The following is a 26,886-nucleotide window of genomic DNA, read 5'->3' as shown; positions in this document are numbered from 1 at the left end:
TAAATTGTTCCTCTTTATTCTCTCTCTCACTTATATTTAGCAGCTCCCACGTTGCGTACTCAGTCCACTCAATTTTAGATTTTTAAGTGTCTGGTGCCTTAACTTGTTCTTCATTGTGCCCTTTCTCTGAGGTAAACAACTTTCTTTCTTTCTTTCTTGAGCTTATTAAGCTTCTTTGGCAGCTGTACACTGCATTGTCATTGATTTTCAAAAGGGCATGTTTGTTTTGCTCTTGCTTGATTCATGTTATGGTAAAGTGGCTCACATGGTATTGTTAATTTGAGAAGATTTAAGTTCTTATGTGTATGTGTGTCTGTTTCTTTCTTTAAAATCATTCTGCTACTGTTTCATTCTGCATTCTGGAGTTGAAATGGGGTTTGGTTATTTTTCAGTTTTCTGATCCATTATTTCATTATGCAGATTGCATATAGGTTTTTAGTGCTGAAGCATCAAAATGGGGAGATATTCAATACCCTTTATGGGTGTTCTGCTACTGTTCTGTCTGGTTTCATCTTCAGAGGCAGAATATTTGAAGTATAAAGACCCTAAGGCGCCACTGAATGTCAGAATCAGTGACTTGTTGAAGCGAATGTCTCTCGAAGAAAAGATAGGCCAGATGACACAGATTGAAAGGAGTGTTGCTACTCCTGATGTGATGAACAAGTACTTCATTGGTATGCACTGAAAATGACTAAATCAAGTGCTTAGTTAGTACTACTTAATAAATTTTCATTTATTTTGTTAATTTTATTGTAAATGTAATGAGGTGACATTGTGGATGTGCATCTTATCATTGATGGGCAGGGAGTGTGCTCAGTGGGGGAGGGAGTGTTCCGGCAACAAAGGCATCTGCTGCGACCTGGCAGCAAATGGTGAATCAGATGCAAAAGGCAGCATTGTCTACTCGCCTTGGGATTCCAATGATTTATGGGATAGATGCAGTTCATGGACACAACAATGTCTACAATGCTACCGTTTTTCCTCACAATGTTGGGCTAGGAGTTACCAGGCAAGTTTATGTATATGCTAGAATTGAAAGAGTAGTCATGAAATCTCATTTGATAACTTTGATTGGAATGATTTGGTTTTTCCAACTGTTGGAAGCTAGATTTGAACATGTAAGCATTTTTGCTAAACCCCAGATCAACAATGAAAAGCATTTCCTTAGAGTTTGTGCTATTGTGATCTCTAAAATGAATGCTATTTTGATCTTTAGTTGTAATGAAATCTACTGTTTAATAGGGATCCTGTGCTCATAAAGAAGATTGGAGAAGCAACTGCCCTTGAAGTTAGAGCTACTGGAATTCCGTATGTCTTTGCTCCATGCATTGCGGTAAGTAAGCAATATTTAAATATTGGGTTGTTGTTCAAGTCACATATAACATTGACCATGTATGCTAACATGTTGTTAATTGATTCATCCACAGGTCTGCAGAGATCCAAGATGGGGACGTTGCTATGAAAGCTACAGCGAGGACCCTAAGATTGTTAAAACTATGACTGAAATTATACCTGGTTTGCAAGGAGATATCCCTGGCAATTCCATTAAGGGAGTTCCCTTTGTTGCTGGAAAGTAAGATTTTTGTCAGTAACTAAATACTAATAAATTTTTATTGAGGATACTATGAATATATAAATTGATTGTCCTTCATAAAGCACTTGTGTTGGATGATTCGGATTATTGATGTTCTTCTATCAAGGGCCTTACAGCCTATTTTATTATTACAAAATGCATTTCGTTCAGAACTTTATTTTTTATGCTTTCGGTGACAGCATTATATTCAATTTATACGTTTTCATAAATACTCTCAATGCATATAAAGGTAGTATATCTAAGTTTTATTAGTTGTTATCAATCATTTTGTCTATGAATTTAGATATTGTATGTTAAAACTCATGCTTTTCTGTTCCCATCAGTCTGGGGACACAATCTTAGCATTCCTCAGACTATTTTATTATATAAATTGTAGAGACCTGAACTAAAAAAAAATCTTTTCTTTTTAATTACTTTAACCCAGGAACAAGGTTGCAGCTTGTGCCAAGCACTACTTAGGAGATGGTGGCACAAACAAGGGAATCAATGAGAACAACACTCTGATCAGTTACAATGGACTGCTTAGCATTCACATGCCGGCATACTATGACTCTATCATCAAGGGTGTTTCAACAGTGATGATCTCGTACTCTAGCTGGAATGGGATGAAAATGCATGCAAACAAAAAACTTATCACTGGTTACCTCAAGAACAAATTGCATTTCAAGGTAAAAAATTGTCTAATCAACTCTATAATTTAAATATTAACAAGTCAAAACGAAATAGAAAATAAAGATGAGCGGAGATGCTTCATGTGATGTGCTTTTTTCCCTATCTTTCAGGGTTTTGTCATATCTGATTGGCAGGGTATTGACCGGATTACCTCTCCTCCTCATGCTAACTATTCATACTCTGTTCAAGCTGGTGTCAGTGCTGGAATTGATATGGTAAGTTTCATTAACTTTGAAGGAGTAAAAGAAAGTTATATAAAATGTTTTTTTTTCAGCCTGAGAATTTTGTTATTTCATTATTTAACAGATTATGGTTCCCTTCAACTACACTGAGTTCATTGATGAACTAACCCGTCAAGTAAAGAATAATATTATCCCAATCAGCAGGATTGATGATGCCGTGGCAAGAATCTTAAGAGTAAAATTTGTCATGGGCCTATTTGAAAATCCATATGCTGATCCAAGCCTCGCAAACCAACTGGGTAGCAAGGTACATTTTCTTGAGGATATCATTTGAACACATGGTGGATATTTTCTGCATTTCTTTCGAATGGAAAGACTTTGTTTCTTGATAATATTATATCATTCATGTATGAAACAGGAACATAGAGAAATAGCAAGGGAAGCTGTACGGAAATCCCTAGTGTTGCTAAAGAATGGTAAATCTTACAAGAAACCACTGCTTCCTCTTCCCAAAAAGTCCACAAAAATACTGGTAGCAGGAAGTCATGCTAACAATTTGGGTTATCAATGTGGAGGATGGACAATTACCTGGCAGGGGCTTGGTGGCAATGATCTCACTTCAGGTAAGTCAATAAGTTTTTGTTGGTGTCTGCAAAAATACTCTGCAAAGCCAAAATCTGTAGTTTAATTCTCTCTTGGGGTGGTTGTGACATTACATATATTTGTATTTTCTATCACATCAAATCAGTATCAATTCCAAATTATTTAACCTCTGCATGCCTAGTATTATTCTTTCATTTCTTTATTCTCTCTACTCAAAATCCTATAATTTCATCGGTTACTTCCAAGTCTTTGATCAATTCGTAATTTCATGAAGTCATTTACATATTAAAAATCTTAGTTTGCAATTATTATTAAAAGGCTTAAATATGTTTATAATCCCTAATACATATCTGATTTTTTCATTTGTTTAATAATTTTTCGCTCCCTGATAAATTTTTTTCCATTTGTTATTAGTCAGAACTAAAATAAAATTCGTTAATTTATTAGGGAACAAACACAAAATTTGTTAATTTATCAGAAACTAAAACAAAATATCATGGACCAAAAACATAAGTATTGTTTTATGAGGGACTCAACCCAAAACAAAAGTTTTTATTAGAAAGCAAACACAAAAATCTGATATTTATTAAGGATTAAAAAATATTTAAGTCTTGTTAAAATCTCTGCTTTGGAGTCTTAATCCTACATGGACTGACATGAAAAACATTCATACCAGGTAGCCACTTGGGATATTTAATCATAGTTTCTTTATGTGGGATAGTTATAGAACATGTGATAGAAATTTCATTTTGCAAACAGGTACAACCATCCTTGATGCTGTGAAACAAACCGTTGATCCTGCCACTGAAGTTGTCTTCAATGAAAATCCTGATAAGAACTTTGTCAAGTCATACAAATTTGACTATGCCATTGTTGTTGTGGGAGAACACACTTATGCCGAAACATTTGGTGACAGTTTGAATCTGACTATGGCTGATCCTGGTCCAAGTACCATCACCAATGTGTGTGGGGCTATTCGATGCGTAGTTGTTCTTGTCACTGGCCGCCCAGTTGTGATTAAGCCATATCTACCCAAAATCGATGCACTTGTAGCTGCATGGCTTCCTGGCACCGAAGGTCAAGGTGTCGCCGACGTTCTCTACGGCGACTATGAGTTCACTGGCAAGCTGGCAAGAACATGGTTCAAGACAGTTGACCAGCTCCCAATGAATGTTGGTGATAAACATTATGATCCTCTATTTCCATTTGGATATGGGTTAACTACAAACATCACTAAATATTGAAAGTGAAACCTCATGTAACATGTCCAAGAGCACACTACCTTTTTTTTCCACTTGGAGCCTTGAAATTGTCTATTGATGAGTGAATTGTTAATTTATGCTTTCGTATATGTATAACTAGCATCAGAACCCTTCAAAATATCAATTCATTATCCTTAACTAGGGCAGACTTTTCATTTTGATTACTATTGTTAACCCTGTTGCTTTTTGCTTCTCTTATGCCCACAAATTATTTGATTGAATTTCTTAACCATACTAATTCGGGTAAAATTAAAAAAATATGTTGAAAAAGTTTCTCCTTATAAAGTAACGTTTGATTGCCTTAACAATTAAATAATTAGATTCTTGTTGTCTAATCTATATAATTTATAAAGAAAAGCACATATATCTTGATCATAACGCTGTAGCATGCGTATGTGATATATGCAGAACCGTAATACCGCTAGCTTATCTATTTTAAGTGCTATTTTGATTGTAACATTTGAGTTTCCAAGAAAAAACTAAACCGTACGCTCCATGTTTAAAAGAAAATGGGAATCTCACTCATAATCATAAAACTAAACCCATAATAGAATATGATCATTCGGAAATAAATATTCCAAAACTATTCTGGAAGGTAAAAATAAAAATAAGTCCTCCAAAACTGTTGGAATAGCTAAGATAAAAATTACCTTTCAAAATGGACAAATGGCCATTCTGAGAATTCCGGGTGACAGGACCATTTTTGTCCACAAAATGGAAAGTACATGATGGTTGGTTGGGAGATGCAGGATTCAAATCCCTTTACATACAGCTCACCCTTTACCTAAGTATCTGTTTGTTTGAGCCATAGGCCCCCTCCTTGTCACCAAAGAAAGAAATAGGAGTTGCTATAAGTCTAAGATTTATTTTTACTCATCGCATCACCTGACAATTTATTTTTTAAACCATTTCAACGAAAAAGCCTCCTATGAAAACTAATTTCCGTAATATAAGCCTAAGATAAATTTTAATATTGTGGAAACTAGTTTATGCAAGATCTGCGAAAAGTTGAGGTACAAATTTTTACATTAAGAAAATTTTTGTAATAAAAAAATTATACTATAGAGACTAGTTATCGTAAGATCTACGGGAAAAAAAAGTGAGGTGTAAATTAAACATTAGTTTTTGTTATGTGAAAATTATATTGCAAAATGATTTAAAACCTTAAATTAAAGAGGTTATGTCCTGTTAGCCAGTCAACGTGCCACTTTTAATTCTGCCAACATTCAACTTTTGAATTGCTCATTTTCCGTCAATTGAGGTGAAATAAGCAAGATCTATACCTAAATCTGAAGTTATCTAACTGCATGGTAGTGTTTTACGCGTTGCTAATTATGATGCAATGAACATAGCAAGAGTGGCAATGGCGAACATCAAGTTCACCTACTTTGCACCCTATACAACTCCACCGTGTTCTAACATGAAAAGTGAGCATGAGCATGTAGCGCCACCAGATATCATCAATTACTATAAATATTGGTAACAGAACCTTAACGATTAGCATTATCGAAGATAACCCAATCTAAACAAAAGCCCCCTAATGAAGAGGGATGGACCCATAACCAACATATACAACCTGGGCCTATACAGTTTCTTACCTTAGCTTTGCCCTTGATTTCAGTAATAATGGATCCAAAAAGACAAGAAAAACTATAAGCTGGATGATCAATAAGAGAGCTAACCTAGCAATCTCTCCATAAATGTCAATTTACAAGTTTGATAGAATACTTACGGCCAAGTATTTAGTAAATTATTCTATTGTGAGAAGTCACCACCACATCTTAAGGCGTGTTGAATGGTTTCTGCTTTAGAACCTCCAGACTGAAATCACGTGGAGGTGGAAAATGGGTCCGCTCTGGAATGTGGAGTTTTCAAACTTTTCATTTATATTCTTCTCTTGACCTCTTTGGTCTACGTTTCTGGATCACTAATCAGTATCTAGACAGGCATCATCTTATTCGTTATCTATTAGACATACTGCCTTTCATCTTCTTCTGAGAACACTTTGGGCTCGGTTTTTGCTTGTCAGAAGCTGTTTTTGTCTGCAAATAAATATTACTGTTAACCAAACTGAGAAACATTAACCTCCATGAAGAATGTTACACCTAAAACTTCAAAGACATAAATATATTTGAGGTCCCTGATATATGTCCGATTTTTGTTTTGAATCCTGATAAATTTTTCCAATGTTCTGAGTCTGATATATTAAAAGTTTTGTTCTGGGTCTTTACCGCCAGTTAAGTGATAATGTGACACTATCCTCAATGGCTCTTCCAACATATATTAGCTGTTGGGATGGTACTATGGCATCACTTAACTGACGACAGAGACCCAAAATAATTTTTAATATATCCGGGATTCAGAATAACGAAGTTTAAGAAATTTTCCTATTTTTAAATGGGATGTTCTATGCAATATTGATATTTTTATTCTTTTCCTTATTCTTTTGGGAATAAAGAGAGATTGAATTGTCTTTTCACAAAACTTAATTTCACTTGCTTGTTCTTTTGAAAATTTGAGACTCGACTCAATCATAAGATCCAAAATCTGCAATGTTCTGTACAGTTGACAAAACCAGAACTTCCCCTTAAATTTTTCAAAACCTTTTCTTTATTTCTTTATCTAACTTATCTGTTTTGATTCATTTTTTTTTTGAACTGCATCTGTTTTGATTCATTAAATTCATTAATTAATGGAGTAGTAGCTGACTGCACTTTTACAAATATATTTTTCTTATTTTCTACAAGCAAAGATGCAGATGAACTTTAAAATTAAACGACATGTAGAAATGTATCTTCAGCCAGATGACAATTCCTCATGCAAAAGATCCTCCATTATATACAAGAAACTAGACAACTTCTGCTACAAAATTTAAAACTTTCTTATCAAGTTAATCAGTTCAGATGAGATTTAAGCACTCAGCTCCAATACTTTATAAGAAGTATAATGATACCTTTTTATTACTGGACTTTGGTCCCTCCGGATCCATGGAAGTATCATGATTTGCAGTTCCCTGGTCTAGACAGTTTGTTAGATCCTCCAAAGATGCATCACCTTCCTCATTTATCCGTATAGCCTTGTTAGGTTTTTTCTTTTGCTTACTCTTTACCTGAAAGGAAAAGTCAGATCAAATATAATTGGAAAAATTCTCACATTGTTTGTGGATTCTGGAATGTTTCACACTGTTGACCAGAAGGAAATTCAACATATTGGAAATTTGAATATTGGGACACCAGATTCACAATTAACCTGGAGAGGAATTTCCTTTAACTTCTGTTGCAATTGAACATCATCAAGAAGCAAAGATACAACATCCTCGGGAGCTAAAAGATCACCACCAACAGAACCACCAGTCATGACAAGGTTCTGTACAGTACTTTTCTGACTTGCTCTATGAAGAATCTTCTCTTCAACTGTCTCTTTACATATAAGACGGTAAACAGTAACCTACAAGTTTTAAAGTACATATAAAATTAGTTTTGAAATAAAACAATAAGCTAAGCAGTTAGAAATTCAGAACTAAATCCAAAGAAAGCAAAATGTGTGAGATTTAAGTAAACCAAAAGCAAGGAGGAACCACAGAGCTATATCCAAGGAAGGAAGTTCTATATAAACCATTTGTTTGAGAAGTGACATTCAGAGACGGAACTAGGTTGATTCCAAGGGGGGCAGTTGCCCCCCCAAAAGCCCAGAATGTGCTCATTATATGCATTAGTATCATATTATTGCCACCCCTTCTTTCTCTTGGCCCTCCTAAATTCTCATCTTCTTCACCCCCAAAGGCTTTATTAATACATAGTTTTATGTCTTTTAGGTTTCAGTAGAAAGGAGAGTTTTAATTCTGGATTGCTTTTAAATAGTTTTATAGATACTTTTATTTACGTTAAGACTTTTAGGCAATGTTAAGATTTTTTTTTGTTACAAAATTTTTGTTAAGAATAAAATATACATTACACTGATTATAGATTTTATACTTAAATATGTTTATAATCTTTGTATAATGAATGAGATAGGCAATTATTCTAATTTAAATTGCTTTTAGTTTGTTTTAGTGAATAATTTTATATTGTTACTAAGGATTTACAATATTTAAAATTTGGTACATAAATTAATTTTAATTATAATAAATTAATTTTTGTACAGCAATCAAAGTATGACAGCTCAAAAAACTCTTTCGCCATTCTCTAAGAAAAAAGAAGTCAAAATTTTGATCTATCTCATCCTACTCTTATGCCACAAATTTCAAAACAAGCTTGTAATAAAAAACAAGTAAATAATCTTTACTTTTTGTTAAACTAAATTTTAGATAAATATTAATAAAATTAATTTTGTTTATCATATGTTAAAATCGCCCCCCCCCCCGAGAGAGAGATGAACTAACATCTTTTGTCTGACCCAAACGATGAGCTCTATCCATCGCCTGTAGATCCAATGTTGGATTCCAATCACTCTCGTAAAATATGACTGTGTCAGCAGCTGTCAAGTTGATACCCAATCCACCAGCTCTTGTACTCAGTAAGAACACAAAAATATCACTCCTGAAACAAAGATATAAAGAAACAAGTCATCTTCAGTAGTCTCACCAAAGTAGACACATTAAAGCATGACAACAAAGACATTACCTGTGCTGGAAGTCTCTAACCATGTCTCTGCGATCCTGAATAGTGGATGACCCATCAAGTCTAAAATATCTATATTTTCTATAGTTCATATAGTCCTGCAAGAAAGATTAAACCAAGTATCAAATGTGAAACAAACAAACCCACCAAAGTTGAAAGCTACACAATAACATGAGAACAAGAACCATGCAACTTGTGTAAATAGAACTTAAGCATAGCAGGACTATTTCCACTTTGATATCACTAGCATTACCCAAGCAACCTCTGCCCAAATTTTAAAAAATAAACTATAATAAAAAATACATTCAACTTTTTTAGCTGCTTCAATGCAAAAAAAAAAAAGAAGAAGAAAAGAAAAAGAAAAATGGCAATTTCCAGGTTCCAAGCCAATCATATGTAACCATTACATTGAAGGGAAATGAACTTACATGGCAAGGGGCTCTCGTAATAACAATGGTTTTAAACCTTTATTTATTCACATCTCACCTCTTAAGACACACTTGGATATAAAGCCAGATATATTTTTCATAAAAACCAATATCAAAAGGCTCAACATTGTCATAAGTTCAACAATACCTCCAAAATATTCAGCATCTTAGTCATCTGAGCAAATAAGAGAACACGATGATTTTCTGCTCGTAAGCGCTTCAATAATATATCCAGTGTTTGAAGCTTCTTAGAGTCCTATATTAAACAGAAAGTAATCAGTTCATTGTAATAACTTCTATGTCAATGCACTCAATACAGTAAGACATGACAAAAGGAGGAAAAACACTTACAGTGAGCAACTTTGCTGGATCAAAATTCCGCACAGGCGGTGAAGAGCCAAAAATACCATACGTGAACTGAAGTGCAGGCTGTGAAATGGGTAATTCAGAATCGATCTCTTCAATTAAATGAGAAGGATTATCAGGCTTTCTAGGCCCATTACATTCAGATGTACGCGCAAATCCCACAAACAACCTCTTAACCCAAGGATCATGTAATTCTTCAATCATTTTATAGGAGAAGTTTCTGTCTGAGCAGTGAGCACAAATCTATACGAATAAAAGTGGCAGACAATTAATTATTATTTTGGAAAAATAAAGGCATATGTTTTGGAGGATGTAACACAAGACTAGATAACAAAGTAGCATCACATACTGGGGGAGCTCTAGTTGGTGGGATATATGTGTATGCTGAGTGAAGAAGCCTTGCATTTGATGAAAGCCTATCCTGATGTGAGACCATCAAGGCCTCAAAAGGAGCATTGGTGGGTCCAGTTGCAAACTTTTTCTGAAGAAACTTGGTCTCATATCTTGATGGCAACAATAACATTCGTGAAACAGCTCTCACTTTACCTTTCTCAAGGTAACATTCAGGATCACCGATTGTGGTCTCTATAAGAAAGTCTAAAACTTCATCAAGGAACTTCCGTTCCCATCTCATCATTGAAAATAACAGTCGCTCCATAAAAGAACCAGTGGCCATAAATGCCACCTCTTGGGGAGACAAATCCATCAGATGGGTAAAACCAAAGTTTCCACTTTTAACAATAATATCTTCTGAGAAGATAGATCGATGAACATTTTCAGGTCTAAAAATATTAAAATATTTCTGAAAAGATTCCCTGCAGATACCATGACCAACAGCCGAACTTTGTATAATCTCTTTATAGACAAGTTTTGGTATCTGTAAAAATTAAAAAATGGGAAGAGGAGTAACAAACAATCAGAAAAGAAAAGGAGTACTAACCTAACGGAGTAGGATATACAAAACAAAGGAAAAAATAATTTTGTTTTGCTAAATAAAGATTATTAGAATCTAGTGTGACAGAATATTCATTGACTCTCAGATCTCTGTCCTTTATTCTTCATAATCTTAACCCAACCACTGTACATTTTACTGAATAATACCCCAATTAAACATCAGAGTGTCCTCTTTATTATCCACTAAGCGCCTGATCTGAATCTCTTGAAATATTTTTCCTTCTCATAAAATGGACGAAAAGGGAAAAATATGGAAAGACATGGAAGGTGGCAACAAGGTACAATTGACTCTTAATATCTTGCAAAATGTAATTGCATTGTGTACAACTCACTTTTCAGAAAATTCTTCCACAAGTTTCATGACAGCTGCCTTTTGCCTATGATGATAAAATAACTGATGGGAATTGAGAGTTAGAGGCAGTTATGACAGTTATGTGTAGAAAATAACTGTTTATACACATAACTGTCATAACTGACACGACACTCAATTCCCATCAATAACTAATTCAGGCTTATGCTATATAATATAATTCTAAAACTATAATGCAAGCCTTAAACACTAGATACCAAATAACCACATATACCAGCATGTAGCAAGATTGCAACAAGGTACTGACTACTAAATGAAATTGACTTTGCTTTAATAAAAAAAAATCGATGATGGAATGAATTTGCTTTGACTTCAAAGATAAACTACAGTACAATAGCCAAATATTATTGTCAAAAAGTAGGTTTGGGCCTAACTTAACCCTAAAAAATCGGCTTGTAAGGTGAGAATTACTCCCCACTTATATAATTTATCTTGACACTATCTTTAGTCAATGTGGGACTTCGACACATCCCCTTTTGCCCACAACTACCCGCCATGTAGGACTTTCAACACACCCTCTATCTAGAGGTGACCACAATTTAGGTGGCTTTTTCTAACATCCCCCCTCACGCTCAAGGCTACCTGCTTAGAGTGTGACATACAAAGGGACCCATCAAGGATAGACTTTGATACCATGTCAAAAAGTGGGTTTGGGCTTAACTCAATCCTACAAAACTGGCTTGTAAGGTAAGGATTGCTCCCCACTTATATAGTTTATCTCGGCACTATCTTTAGACGATGTTGCACTTCAACATGTCCCCATGGCTACCCACCATGTGGGACTTTCAACACACCCCCTCTATCTAGGGGTGACCACAATTTAGGTGGCTTTTTCCAACAATTATATAATACAAACAGTCCCTAGATTACATGTGTTTTTGATTGGATAAGACTTACTTATAAAGGAATTGATGCAAATAAGTTGGAATTGAGTTTACACAATCCTTTGCAACATCGTGAGTGATTTTGTAAAACCCAAGCCTTAGGAAACACATATTTTACTTTTGCTTCCATATTAATGATATCATGACAATACTAGTTAATAAGAATGAGAAAGAGGGAAGAAGGAAGAGAAAATTATGAAATTGAATGTTTTGATTTTTGATATAGTAGATAAGGTTTGAGAAGGCACCTCATATGATATCGGGTTATGCCCACCAGGATAGTATATATTCTCTAACTCCCCGAATGGAGGAGGTGGAAGGGAATTTGGAATTTCTCCAAAGTAAAAGTACGTGCTCCCTTCGTTCCTTTCAAACAACTCTGGATGGTTGCAAACCTACCATATTTCAGTAGCAATTTTAGTATAGGAAACTTTTTTGGGGGGGTGGGGTGTGGGACATCTTTCTACTGAAATCAATAATCCGCTAAAAAAAGAATAGTAATGGATAAAATGGACTATTATCAACCTACCTTCCTTAGTTGAATAACGATATTCATTAAACTCATAACTTTCTTGTCATTGAGCTGCCCACGATTACTATCAAACAACCCAGCAAGAGATATCTTGTTCTTAATAGCTTGATAGAAAGCTTGCTGCCGAGAACTCAACTTGCAATGCACCATAACCTCAGTTTTATTAGTCAGCTCAGAAATTACATCCTTTTTAACACGTCGCAGCATGAAAGGTTTTAGTATTGAATGCTGTTAGAAGAGTAAACAAAAGATAAGTCAAAAGTACTAAAAGGAAAAAAATTATAAGTCTTCAAAAACAAGCTAAAATGGGCATTAATAAAATAAGGGTCACAGGTTGACACACGTTATGGCTTTAATCATCACATCCCCGGGACATGTATCATGGAAATAACAAATGTTAAGAATTAACAAAGACAAGAACAACATTATGAGAATGAGGAATGATTTGGAAACCTACTTCAATGTCAGTACAGTATATTACAACTAGGCAAACACCAATACTACCCAAGCACATTCAGCATGTGCTTAATACTCTTCACAAACATAAATACCACCAATAACAGTTTCCCAATTGCAAGACACAATTCAATTCCTCCACATTCACAAAGGCTAGCAAAGGTGTAGTTATATATACTATGAAGTTTCTGATTAGTTAATCAAATATAATAATATTTTTTTAAAAAAAATCATCATAATTTAACTTAACTTCGTACCCCATTGCCCAGAGGCTCTTCGCTATGCGAAGGTATGGGGGAGGAGGCTCTTCGTACCCCATTGCCCATCATAATATAGTAATATATTTTAACCACATGATTACTAGTTTCTGTGAATACCACACAGGAAAGCCAAACTTACCAATCTATTAAGCTGGTGCTCATTCAACGTACCCCCATGTTCTGCATGGTTCTCAATTCTGGCATGAGATTAATCATAAAAGACTGTAAGACTTTAGTTAAATGGCTATAGTATCCAATACACAGTGAGGAATGCAATTCAATAAATACCCTTTCGAGAACCACTCATTAAACTGCTCATGGCTGTCAAATAAAGTTGGCATGATAAAGTGCAGAAGAGCCCACAACTCTGCCATATTATTCTGAACAGGTGTACCAGTCAGCAGTAGGCGATTCCGACAATTAAAGCTGAGAAGTGTCTTCCACCTTATACTGTTAGATAAAAAGAATTTCAAAAGGTAAACTGATCATAACACTGATGATGATATGAATTAAACCATTAAAATAACCATACATTTAAAAGGTATACACAATTTAAGCCTAAGAAAAAATGCACCACACAAATAATTATTCAGTTTTCTTATATGAAAAACATTGGTTGAAAATAGTGATCAATAAATAACTTGTGACATTCACTTGTGCATTCCAAAAACAGAGATTATTTCAAAACCTGTTTGAACTTTTGATTGCCTGGGCTTCATCTAAAACCATGTACTGCCATTTCACACGGCGAAAATACTTCTCATCAGTTACTAATAGCTGATAGCTTGTGATAAGAATGTGGAATTTAGCCTCCCTGGTAAACAAGAAAGCAGTAACCACAGTAATCAGAAGGATGAAAATAGAAAATGAAATTAACATATGACACACAAAGACCAAAATAATGCATGATTCACTATCTCAGAACTTCTAAGGTTCTAATCAAGATACTCTGAGGATGAATAATGCATTAATACTCACTAAAGATCTATACTAATCTAGGAAGGGGATTCTGCCTTTTGTTGAGCATTTTTTTTACTTTCCTAAAATCCCAAAGTTTTGCTTAATGATGATTGAAAAGTGAGGATAGATCATTATTTCAAATCAGGCAAAATGAGTCCCTTCTGTTAAGGAACAATTTCATATTGCTTTGTACCCTATGAACAAAACTATTAGCATTGCTGCTACCATTCTTTTAAAGACCAGAAAATGCTTCAGAAATTAGCATTACCTACGATAAAGATCCTTTGGGTTAATACTTTTCCTAAGCACTGCTCGCTCTGAAAGTCCTCCCCAATATGGAAGTCTTTTAATCTCAGGGCAGAAGCGTTCAAGTTCCTCATTCCAATTATTCAATACAGAAGCAGGTGCAACAACCAGAAAAGGTCCCCATATGTTTTTCTCCTGCATGAGACATGCCAGTTAAAATAAAGTCACAAACATGCACAAAAACACTAGTTTGAATAGAGACCTCAGCCAAATGGGCTAAAAATGCCATAGCCTGTATGGTCTTTCCAAGTCCCATCTCATCAGCAAGTATGCCATTTAAACCCTGAAAGCAACCAAAAGCATTCAAATTAACAACAACCCAAAACAGAAACAAAAATAAAACAGAAAACTAAAAATATCATGAGCAAGTTATTTGGGATTGCTCAACAACCTGCTCATAACAATTAACTAGCCACTGAAGACCTTTCAGCTGATATTCTTTTAGACAACCTTTAAATAATTCTGGTGTCTGAACTGTGGATACCACTGGCATGGTTGATCTGTGCAATATAACAACAAAAACACGGAAACATACAAATACACAGTTATATATATGTCCATGTAGTGTGCATGCATACATCCATATATAAAAACAATAAAGAGAGCGAAAGCTCACGGGGTTTGCAAATCAATGTTACTTCCTCCTGCTAATTGCCGTGTAAGTGAATCGGCTTCATCCACCTGGCGGAACCTCAAGCATGCACTGTCAAAAGCATTAGTCAACATTCTCTGTTTAGAGACTGCTTCTTGAGCAGCCTTCAAAGCTTCCTTCTTTAATTCAGCCTCTTCCGGATCTTCCTCCTCATTATGCCCAGCGTCTGAAGAGTCAAACAGTACATCTTGATCATTTGTGTTTTCATCTACCGAGGGTAAAGCATCTGAAGAGTGTACACTTGACTTGTTCTGCATAAAGTGGCTGTACAGCTCAGTTTGTTGTATGAGAAAATTAAGCCTTTGCTGCTGCCTCTTAGCTTCTCGAAGCTCTTGTTCACGCCTCAAAGCTTCAGCAGCTTCTTTCTCCTCTCTTTTCCTGACTTCGGCCTGAAAGAAGTTTTAATGAAAAGCAAAAGTGAATTGACATATTGTGAAGATTTTCACATTCAAAATACAATTCTATGTACAGAACTACAGATTATCAAACATGCAGGTCTACCAAAAAAATAAAACCACCCATTTTCTGCCAGATATAACAGAGTGAAATATATCTAATAAACAGCCCAATTCTTCTCATTTGAGTGTCAAAAGCCACCTAAACTTAAAAGCTTGTAAAAATTAGTGTTAGAAAAGCACATTTATTACATGTAAATATGGAAATATCCATTACTACTAATTATGGATTTAGATGGATTCTTTGTAACCATGATTGATATTATTATACCCTAATACGTAATTACAAAAGAGCATGAATAGACATACAACACACAACATTTGATATATCCTTTCTATATATGGTATCAAGAGTTTAGGTTTCTTTTTTTTCCACTCCACTCTGCTACATGTTGTTCCCATTTACTGGTGCCATGACCTGCAACCACTGTGCATCTCATTTCCCCCACCACCATGACTCCTTTCTCCGGCGTGCCTAGTCGATCTGCACCGCCGTCTTCTCCTCTCTCCAACAACCCTCTACAACCATTTTTTAGTTGATTCCACGTGGCCTCCAAAGCATTATCCGTAGATTTTGGTGCTTCTGTGACCTTTACCATTGTACTGGTGTGAAACTGTGACAGGCAACTATAGTAAATTGATGTTCGTCATCTCTACAATATGATTTTCTACCTGATTTCGGTTAAGGTTGGAAAACTTGGATGTGTAGACCTATCTTGGTAAGCTTGATCATTTAATTGCTGATTTTGAAACCCCATGTTTACTAGTGATGCAGCAACTGATGTTGAACAACAACGCAAGAGTTTTATGGTTCTTGCACTTGCCGGTCTCCTGCCTGAACTTGATTTCGTTCATAATCAAATTTTACCATGCTCTCATGTTCCATCATATTACATGGAAAGTGAACTGTTGCATCTCTCCACTCCACAGGCTTTCGGCCACGCTTCTGCCCCTCCTACCTCCATTCTTGTCTCCCGCTCTTCTTATCATGGTGAACAAAATGGGGATTGTGATGATCAATGTTGTGGTACTTGCTAAATGCTACACTTAATGCAACCACTATGGGAATCTTCAGGCGGAATGCTGCACCAAGGCTAGACAATAGTCCAATCCTGTTAATGTGGCACAAGTCCCCTCCCTCCACCGGCACCACTTAAATTGGGCAAAGACGTACTCTTCCTAACCTTCACTTATATTATGTACTTTAGCAAGCTCGCCTACACCCTTGATTACTCTGTTCTAGTCCAGGATCATGTACTAGTCGACGATTGAAGCATGACATGAGTCTCAAGGATTATATCAACTTTCACCATCGGTTACATGTGTCTTTGTTGCCTCCAAAACTCTTGAGCATCAACAGTTAGGTCACCCTAGTCTAGACAAATTGTGTCTTTTGGTTCCAGTCTAAACAGGTTTCTAAGTTCAAATATTTGAGATCAATCATACAAGGGAGAAATTAATGAGGATGTCACACATAGGATACAAGCGGGATGGCTATGGAGAAAGGCATTGGGAGTTATTTGTGATCACAAAGTACCTTCTAAACTAAAGGCAAGTTTTATCGTATAGTACAACTATACTATATGGTAGTGAATGTTGGGCTTTAATGGGACAACATGAGAGAAAAGTGAGAGTAGCAAAAATGAGAATGTCAAGATGGATGTGTGGTCATATAAGAAAGGATAGAATACAAAAATGACTATATACAAGAAAAGATTGGTGTAGCACCCATTCAGGAGAAGATGATAGAAAACTGGTTACGGTGGTTTGGGCATTTTCTAAGAAGGCCACAAGAGTCACATCTCTATCACCACAAGGTTTACTAATTTGAATGCCTCCCCTGTACCTTAGTATCCTCCTATTCCCCTATGTATAGATATGATGGGCCTGGCCCATAAGATCCCTCTAATTTAGCTTTTTTTCCTAAGGATAAGATAAATAATAAAAAAGATAAAGATAGACAAAGATAAAAGGGTAACGAACTTATTCCTATTTTTCTAGATAAAGATAAATAAAAAGATAGCTAACTTATTTCTATTTTTCCTAGGATAAATAAAAGATAATTAACTTATTCCTACTTATCCTAACAAATTGTCAGCTTCATATGCCATTGCATGTGGCTGGCCACTTCTTAATCCCAAAATTCTTCTATGACGACATGGATTTGGAGTTTGATTTTGAGGTCAACAATGGATTGTATGATTGCATTAGGAGGTTGGTTTCACAACCTGATGTGCTACAGAAGATTCTAACTAGGTTGCATCTTTACAAGACTAGTGTTGGTATCTTCAGTTGTGATTTTGCAATTAAACAAACTAAAATTGCTTCTCCTAGTAAGAAACTAAGAACACAACAACTTCTACTAATTGAAGTTTTTTAAAGTTTTAATGTTACAATTCTAAGTCATGCTCTTGGTTTTGTAGCTTATTGGTAGCGAATGTACAAGGTCAAAGCTCCAAATTTTCAGAGGCTGGATATAAAGATTTTTTAGCCTGACCTGTAGAACATCAAGATGTGAAAGAAATTGGAGTGTATTTGAGCAATTTAAATTTATGCTATGTTGCAGATTCATTCTCAAAAAGATATAGGACTGAGCATAAAAATTTGCATGATTTGGTGTTTGTCAAATACAACCAACAACTCAAACAAAGAGATAATGCTAGAGATGGAATTCATCCAATTTCTCTCAAGGATATTGACATGTGCTGGTTAGTGGGAGAGATGGATGATGATGATAATGGGACTGAAAATGAGTTGGTATTTTATGATGATAATGCACTAAATTGGGACACATAGGATACAATTGGGATGGCTTAAATGGAGAAAAGCATCAGGGTTTATTTGTGATCGTAAAGTGCCTACCAAGCTCAAAGGAAAGCTTTATTGTACAGCTATATGCCCAGCTATATTATATGGTAGTGAATGTTGGGCTTTAAAGGGACAACATGAGAGAAAAGTCGAGGGTAGCAAAAATGAGAATGTTAAGATGGATGTGTGGCCATACAAGAAAAGATAGAATACGGAATGACATTATACGAGAAAAGATTGGTGTAGCACCCATTGAGGAAAAGATTGCAGAAAATCACTTAAGGTGGTTTGGGTATGTACAAAGAAGGCCACAAGAGGTGTCAGTAAGAAGAGTGGATAACATGATTTTTAGTTGGAAAAAAGGAGAAGAGGGAGATCGAAGAGGACATTGGAGGAAATCATCAAGGGAGACCTTAGACTCAATAATATCGCTGAAACTTTGGTTTTTAACCATGCCAAATGGCATCATGTAATCCATGTAACCGACTTCATCTAGTGGGATAAGGCTTTGTTGTTGTTGTTGTAATGCACTAAATTGGGATCCATTACAAAATTCTTTGGCTTATCAAAAAAGAAAAGGAAAAAAAAAATTCAATTATCTCATTGACACAAGAGTTTACAATATTAAGATGATCATTAAGATCCATTACATACACAGCATTAACAAGACATGCATACATAATCAAATCAACAAAATCAAGAAACTTCATAAAGGAATTAAAAAGTACCATCTCTTTATCTACTCGTTTCCAGAGCAGCAACATGTCTCTAGCTAGTTTCCGGGTGCGAATGTTAGCACCCTTAATCCATTTGAGTGATCTACTAACTTTCATTTTAACCTGAAAAAAAATGGATTCATAAAAGTTGACACAGAAAATGCAATATCAAAAACCTTGGACTAGACAGCTAAAAACCAAAAAGTAATGAGATAAAACAGAGGCAAAATGTGGGAGGGGAGATAGCGCATGCCTCTCTTTGACAGTAGTCTGAGAACCTCTTGGCATCAATGAGTTGCTTTCGATGAAAATTAGTGAAATTCCTATGATGCTTTGCTATGTCTCTTCTTACAATGTTTATCCAAATCTTCCCAATTCTATCCATTTCTTCCTTCTCTATCAAAGCAGAATCTTTCCTTACCTTTTGCTTCTTCGGTAGGCTTCGCTCAATTATCTGAAACGTCGTAAGTCACAGCAGAATAAAAAGAAAAAGGGGAAAAGAAAGATAAAAACCAGAAGTCTGTCATCATAATATCCAAACTGATGCATACCTCATATGTGTCACCCTTTTCCAAAACCTTAACATAATAAACCTGCAATACACCACCCTCAGATAAAATAGATCGCTTTATGGTTCCAGCAGCACCCTCCGGAATGGATAAATTCAATCCAACATCAGACACTTTCAAGCTGAATTTATGAGGTGAATTAGAAGCTGGCATGGCCTTTATTCTTGCCTGAAGTGATTCATATTGGGATAGGGGTTCCCCCATTCCTGCTTGGTTTCTAGTCCCAAACCTTTTATCAGCAGCCCTCATTGCAGCCAAGGACCCCAAATCCAAGGTACTCTTTAAGTAAAATTCATCGACATGGATATCCAGGAAGTTTGGAAGGTTCAGCATCGGGGCCAACTTATCGTAAATTGGAGGAATCTCATAAGAGATACCATTCCCAATGTCCAAAACAGCAGGTTCATACATAATCCTGCAAGAAGTTCACAAAAGTTATGGTCATTTCTAACTTAAAAAATGACTAACCATTTCATTGGAAACCTCCAACACTATCAATGCAACAGAAAAGGAAGGCAAACCTATCAGTGCCATATTGCTGCTTGAAATCTGCACGACTGAAGTTTCCTTGTTTCTGATCCTGAAGCCATTCCGATGCCCTTTCTTCAGCATGTGATGCTCCCCTACAATCATTCCCTGACTTTTGAATTTTTAAGCCATTGTTACTTTTGACAAGAGGAACAACAACCTGATTTTGATCAGTGTTAGACATGGCATCCTTACGCCTCCTTTTGTATTTCTGAACATGGTCTCCAAGCATTGATTGATATCGTTCCTGTGTCATGTGTGTCCCATAATATCTTCCCTTATTCTCATCATCAGTATCACTGTTCTCAGACCACACCCTCTTACTCGACGAATTCTGCTCCCTTGCGTGCACATTTCCATTACAGTAATTTTCCCTTTCACCTGCTTACAGAAACATCACAAAGATACGTTAAAGCACTTTATTCTGCCGAAATAAAAACGCCATCCAAAATCCAAACAGTAAACTTCACAATAGTAATACCATATTTCAGTATTTCACAAGCATCAAAATCCAAATGCATGCAACAGAAACACCAGAAACAGAAAAGTTAATTAATTAATTAATGCCTACCTTGGCTATCTCTGCTCTCATCTTCCTGACTATTATTCCCATAATAATCAAAATCATCATCATCTTCACGTGGAAGTTTAAAGTTCTTCAAAGGCTACAAAAAAATAAAAAAACGCAATCAGAATATTAAATTCAATGAAAATCAAAATACATGCATTCTTTTTTAAATGCAAATAGCCGATCAATAAAAAAAATAAAAAGACATGTTGAATCTCCAATCCACACAACAATGGTGAAACCACGACAATCGCCGAAAACAAAAATTGGGGAAATCGAACGCCACGAACCTCGAGGTTGAAGAGAGTGGAGTAGGAGAACGAGTGGTTGCGTTTGGATTTGCGATCCATGCGCTAATTTGAAAATAACAGCGAACGAAGAAACCCTAATTTTCCGAAAGAGCGAAGAAGAATAAGAAGAGGTTAGGGAGAGAGGAGAAGAAGCCTTAGCCCTAAAGAAAGGGTGCGAAGGATAAGAAAGGTCGCGGTGAGAGAGAAGAGAAAGATCATAGACGCAGCCGGTGTGCGAAGCACGGGTGAATACTAATGTGCGCTGGGTGGGTGTCATTTTGGGTTAAAGTGCGCTTCTCAGCGTATTTCGAATTTGTTGTTGTGTCGGGAAATTGGGTGTATCAGGGGTTTGCGTTGAGATAGCGCGCTAACGAGCGGGGAGAGGTAACGGTTAGCTGGTGTTAGTACGACGCAGAGAACACGAAGGGAATTTTTAATTATTATTTAAAATTTGAATTAGAAATTAGATAAAAAGAAAAAAAGATAAAAAAAAATAAAGTTGGTGTGTTTTTCAAAACTTGACTCCAGGTACTGACTTACTATATCCGGAGGTGGCCAAGATTTTTTTTTCCAATTCAAAAAAATAATAGATTATTATTTATTTATTATAAAAAAATTAATTTTTATTTAATAAAAATGTTGATTTTTTTATCCGTAGGAATTAAAGATGATATTAAGGGATTAATAATCCTCACATGATCAACCAATTAAGCTAGATTCTTTCATCTGTAAAAAAATCTAATTTAAAATTAAATATTATAATTAAATTATTATTATACAATTAATTTTTATCTCTTAACTTACTTCTAGATTATAAAACTAGTAATCTTTTCTTTAGAAATCTTATCTCAATAATATATTTTATCAAATTTTAATTATTATATAATTAATTTTTATCTTGTAATTTTTTAAATTATAAAATTAATAATAATTTTATCTTTTTAAATAAAGTTTATCTGGAATATTATATTTCATCAAATTTTAGTTATTATATTATTAGTTTTTTTTTTCTTTTGTTAATATCTAATTGTTAAAATCTATTTTTTTAATTGAAAAGAATTCTTATTTTTTAATTCTCATGTAAACAAATGTTATTGAATTGATTGAATATTATTATAATTTGTAAATAATGAAAACAACTAATTAATAGCAGTGTTGTATTAGTGAGATGCAAGCATGCAACATTGGTAAGTGACAAAAGTTGAAAGATACCAACACCACATGATAGAAAGGAATGTTGAAATATGATTTTTAATGTTTTAGTAACATATTCTACATTTCATACTAAGATGAAGGATAAAATATTTATTGAGTTTAAATATGTTTTTATTCTTTCAAATTTATTTGTGATGGTTTTTATTATATAATTAGTTTTTTAACGACAAAATTTAATTTCTAACCACCACAGATTAAAAAAAATAAAAATAAAAATCAAATCCCCCACGATCTCCACCCAAGAGCTCTCCACAAGGAGATAAAAAAAATACCACTTTCAAGGTACATGCCTTAGTATTTATCTCGAATAGTTGAATAAAGAATTTTACTTTTTTATTGGTGTTAATGGTTCAAACCGCAAAGGGAGTTTTCAATTTGGCGAAGCACCTAGAGATTGATGTGCCAAATCTATAGTGTGTAGGTGATTAAGCTGATGCAGAGTTTCAAGTTTTGCATGTACCCGATGGAGACTTTTGCTTGAATACAGCATTATCAGAATCAGAATCCCATTTAAAATTAAATTTTAATTTTTTTACGGTTAAAAATCATCATAAATTACATTTTAAAATTAAAATTAAAGAAATGAATTCTAACAGGGATTAAAAGAAAGTGTATTTAACTTTGGAGGATGAAAATCAGAAATGACCTATAGACTAAAAACATATTTTATTTTTTTATTGACTATTTGGTAGTATATATTGAAAATTGTTGAAATTTAGTATAAACTCAATAATTAATTTATTTTCATGACATATAAGAAATACATGTTATGCTAGATTATTAATGTAAATATTTAACATATTGGAAATCAAATTATAAAAATTTTGTATAGAAATTGATGGAATATAATTCTTAGATAAATTATGTTTTTTATGATTGGTCCCCTCTCATCCCTGAGTCTGCCCCCTGCTTCCCTCATGGTATGGTATCTAAAAGATGTTTTACTTTTTATAATTAAAACTTATAATAAATAAACATTTTTAACATAGGAATCATATTATAATGAAAAGTGATAATATATATTTAATATGTAAGTTATATTTTAGACTTAACATAAATAATTTATATTGTAATATAAAATTATGTCTAAATATTTGGTAATTTAACAAAATATTAAAATTTAATTTAAAAATAAAAATAAAAAGATAAATGAATAAAGATAAATGATTAAGAAAATTAAATAAACAAATAAATATAAGACGAGAGTGATAACAACTCCTTAAACACTCATGTTTAAGAATTTTTTTTAAAAATACTTTTATTGAAGATTAATTTCTAATTTTGAGGATTTTTAATAAATAATTCATACGTCCCTCTGTTAACTCTATTAGGGTTTTCTATCACAATTGTCATGAGGAGGGGTTTGAAATAAGGTGATTCCTTGATCATTATATATTTTTAGCCCATATGGCCTTTAATCTTGATTGTCGCAAGATCATGTAGAAGTGGAAGGAGATTTATTTCCCAAAGGAAGAAGAGGCGGTGATCCAGATACAAAGCCAATTAGGGAGCAGTGATAATGACCAAGACAATTGGCTAGTGGGGAATGGACTCACTAAAGAGTCCTTCAATGCTAAAGCTTAAGACAATGATGGCGTAGATTTGGAGGGTCAAAAGGGGTGTTGAAATTTGTGACGTTGAAGGAAACTTGTTTGCATTCAAGTTTTGATTGGAAGCTTATTGTCATGAGTGATTTGCAAAATGATGCTACGCCAATGGAGGTTGATCTTTCCTTATGCCAATTATGGGTGTGGGTTTATTATCTCCTTATAAAATATCACACACAAATGATGCTTGAAACCATTGGTAAATGAATTAGTGGGTGTTTTGGATGGGATCCATCGAGGGAGAATAGGCTGGGAAGATCAACGAGGGTTAGGGTGGTTGTGAATATCTATAAGCCACTCAGAAGGGGATGATGATAAAGATTGAAGGGAAAGAGGTGAGGTGATGCAATCCCATCCTCAAGGAAATTAGATAGAAGACTCCAAGAAGATTGGGCCAGAGATGCAAGAGAAGGCCCTAGGATTCTCATGAGCCTTAGGGTAGATTTCGAGCCCATGGACAAAGTATGAGCCCACTTATATTTGTACATTTTAGATTAAGATTTCATTATTTTTGGGCCTTGTATTTAGGACTCCATAATGTAGGTAGGATACCCTAGAAATGTAGGATTTTTTAGCCCTTGTATTTTAGGGCACCTAGACTAGTTTTGTATTAGGGGTAGTTTTGTAATTTCACATGCATTAAGTGAATATTTGATGTATGTGTTGGGAAATAAATTTAATTGAATTGGGAGAAGCCCAATCCTATTAAATTTTAGAGGAGAAGGTGAACATTTGCTTGCTACACCTCATTGTCACATCATATAGTCACACTTTCTGCATGTCCTTCATGTTTTACATGCCCCATGACACCTAAGCACACTTAGTGGAGAATCTTGGACTTAATCTTGAATTAGTGGGCTGAACCATAGCTAAAATTCACTAATCATAATTAGTGAAATTCCGGCTCCAAAATTTGGCTCTACAAATTTAATTTCAAATTCGAGTGAAATTTAAATAGAAATTCAAATTTCCCTCCAATTTTGTATGACACTTAGGCTATAAATAGAGGTCATGTGTGTGCATTTTTTCAACTTTGATCATTTGAGAATTACACTTCAAAGTTCAAACCTCATTTGAGGCACAAAATTTCGTGCTCCTTCTCTCTTTCTCCCTCCACTCATCTTCTTCTACCTTCAAGCTCTTATCCATGGTTTCCTATGGTGGTGAGCTTCTTCTTGACTCATCTTTTCCTTGAAGTGACATCTCCAATCATAATTAGTGAGCTTCTTCTACCTTCATCTTATTCTCCATGTATATCCTCCATTGTCTTGAGGTTTGGTACTATTTAGAGTAGATTAAAAAAAATAAACCCATTAAATGTTAGATCTACACTTGTTCTTGCATTTCTATGGTTCAAATTTTATAGATCTACTCTTGAAACATGTTTTTGTGTTGATTTAAGTTTCTATCATTTTTCAGTCATAATCTTCTTGTGCTGAACCTTTAGATCTAAATTTTCTTCCTGAATATTGATTAAAAAAACTCAAAAATCTAAGTGTAAATCACTTATTCCATGTTGTCTTAGAGTCATGTTTAGTCATAATAATTGTCACATTATGTTTTAAGTTTGTGTTAAATTTTGATTTTGTTGATTGAATTCTAGATACATTTTTTCATATATTCTTGTCATTCTTAGCCTATCTTTTGAATTTTGAGTCTAATTCATGCATGTTATTTAGTTCATAACATGTTCTAAATCAATTCCTAGAAGTAGTCTTGTTGTTGAACTTTATTTTGTTTTCTAAGTTTCCTATATGATGCCTATGAGGAAATTGAGTTGTGGTGCTAAGTTGTGGCTGAATTTGTGAATCAAAATAAGTCCTAAGCTTTCTTGAATTGTGTTATTCAAGACATTTGAGCATAAGCAAACACAAATTGTAATTATCCAAGCCTTAAGCAACATAAACACTACTCTTGATTTCTAGGTTGAAATCGCTGGTGCTGGCATCTTGAACATACATACTTGTAAAAATTGCTAGGAATTGGTCACTATGAACTTTGAGCTGAAATGTTGTTTATTGAATTTTCTAGACTTCTAGAAAAAAATTATAAAAAAAGAACCAAGTGATTTGGATAAAAGGAAACAATACTAAAAATCACACAAGTTGGCAAAAAAATTAGTGTCCAGAAAAAAAAGTGAAAGGGAAGTGTGCTTGTTGTTTTGGCTCGAAATTTGTTCTTTAATTGATGCCTATTTTATACCAATCTTAGTTATGAAATTTCAATTGAAAATTAGTGAAAAAACAAGTGCCAAAACTAGAGGTTTCTTGAGTCTTATTTTTTTGTTTTTTTTGCTTTACTCTAGAGCCATTCTAGGTTTCTCTTTGATTCCTAGCTTGCTTTTGTGTGCTTTTCATTGCTTTAATTATTGAATAATCCTTGAAAATTTGTCTTGTTAAAACTCTATTAGTTTAGCTTTCATTTCGTTTTTTTGGTCTTTGTTTATTGCTTGTCTCTTTGTTTCCTTGTTTGTGAGTTGCCATATAGGGATTTGGAAAGGAGGATTGATGTCACCCCTTGAAGAATTTGAGTCAAGAAGCAAGGGGTCAACCACCTTAAGAGCTATTGGACTAAGAAGCACTCCAAATTAAGTGAATCACCAAAGAGAGAACAACCACCAAAATTGAGGACCATTTTGTAATTTTTTAATTCACAATTTACTTACCTTCATTGCTTTCAAGTTTTGTAACAAAAAGGCCTTTCATTGGAAGTGTGTTGGGAGCCTCCAATGGGTTACCAAACTTCCATTTATGTGTAATAATTTTAGGCAATTTTCCCTTAGGATAGTGAGTGTTTTGTTGGGAACATTAAATATGGTCATCCATACACTCCTAGGATCCTCCTTGTTTACATTTCTTGCACTTTAATTTCTTACTTAATTTTATAGGTTATTTTCTTTACTAGTCACGCCTAGTTTATCTTGTTACTACATAATACTTTCTTCTTGCTTATCACACTTATCTTGAGTTCTTTTGGAACCCTAACTTTTACCTTTTTGCAAACCTCTAACAAGAAAGAACCACAACTTAG

General features: G+C 34.5%; 2 protein-coding genes across 2 annotated transcripts; one reads left to right on the top strand and one right to left on the bottom strand.

Annotated features, from left to right (window-relative positions):
- Positions 1–4,487, top strand: LOC114371933 (beta-glucosidase BoGH3B-like). The gene is made up of 10 exons (XM_028329261.1): positions 1–131; positions 421–674; positions 805–1,009; positions 1,243–1,333; positions 1,428–1,573; positions 2,019–2,262; positions 2,377–2,481; positions 2,573–2,755; positions 2,867–3,071; positions 3,811–4,487. Exons 2-10 carry the CDS (start codon positions 455–457, stop codon positions 4,293–4,295), a joined length of 1,884 nt encoding a protein of 627 aa, XP_028185062.1. The 5' UTR covers positions 1–131; positions 421–454; the 3' UTR covers positions 4,296–4,487.
- Positions 4,488–5,755: 1,268 nt separating this feature from the next.
- On the bottom strand, positions 5,756–21,430 carry LOC114369324 (chromatin-remodeling ATPase INO80-like). Its single transcript, XM_028326534.1, has 23 exons — positions 21,035–21,430; positions 20,748–20,841; positions 20,170–20,557; positions 19,631–20,063; positions 19,333–19,533; positions 19,092–19,202; positions 15,065–15,489; positions 14,840–14,948; positions 14,651–14,731; positions 14,411–14,583; positions 13,871–13,996; positions 13,471–13,632; positions 13,322–13,379; positions 12,464–12,694; positions 12,183–12,329; positions 10,076–10,603; positions 9,712–9,969; positions 9,509–9,616; positions 8,936–9,030; positions 8,695–8,851; positions 7,563–7,760; positions 7,267–7,422; positions 5,756–6,355 (listed from the first exon to the last, which is right to left on the bottom strand). The coding sequence occupies exons 1-23, from the start codon at positions 21,092–21,094 to the stop codon at positions 6,275–6,277; spliced, it is 4,380 nt and encodes a 1,459-aa protein (XP_028182335.1). The 5' UTR covers positions 21,095–21,430; the 3' UTR covers positions 5,756–6,274.
- Positions 21,431–26,886: the final 5,456 nt, after the last annotated feature.

The sequence above is a fragment of the Glycine soja genome, chromosome 10, assembly GCF_004193775.1.
Source record: "Glycine soja cultivar W05 chromosome 10, ASM419377v2, whole genome shotgun sequence".
In the NCBI taxonomy this organism is placed as follows: domain Eukaryota; kingdom Viridiplantae; phylum Streptophyta; class Magnoliopsida; order Fabales; family Fabaceae; genus Glycine; species Glycine soja.
This window is presented reverse-complemented; position numbering and strand designations above follow the sequence as displayed.

Coding starts and splice junctions, on each gene's coding strand:
- LOC114369324 (XM_028326534.1), bottom strand. CDS start 21,094: ATGGATCGCAAATCCAAACGCAACCACTCGTTCTCCTACTCCACTCTC. Junction 15,490..19,091: donor AACGAGTAGATAAAGAGATG/GTACTTTTTAAT, acceptor AACTTCTTTCAG/GCCGAAGTCAGGAAAAGAGA. Junction 8,852..8,935: donor GTTAGAGACTTCCAGCACAG/GTAATGTCTTTG, acceptor TCTTTGTTTCAG/GAGTGATATTTTTGTGTTCT.
- LOC114371933 (XM_028329261.1), top strand. CDS start 455: ATGGGGAGATATTCAATACCCTTTATGGGTGTTCTGCTACTGTTCTGT. Junction 1,334..1,427: donor TCTTTGCTCCATGCATTGCG/GTAAGTAAGCAA, acceptor ATTCATCCACAG/GTCTGCAGAGATCCAAGATG. Junction 2,756..2,866: donor CAAACCAACTGGGTAGCAAG/GTACATTTTCTT, acceptor TGTATGAAACAG/GAACATAGAGAAATAGCAAG.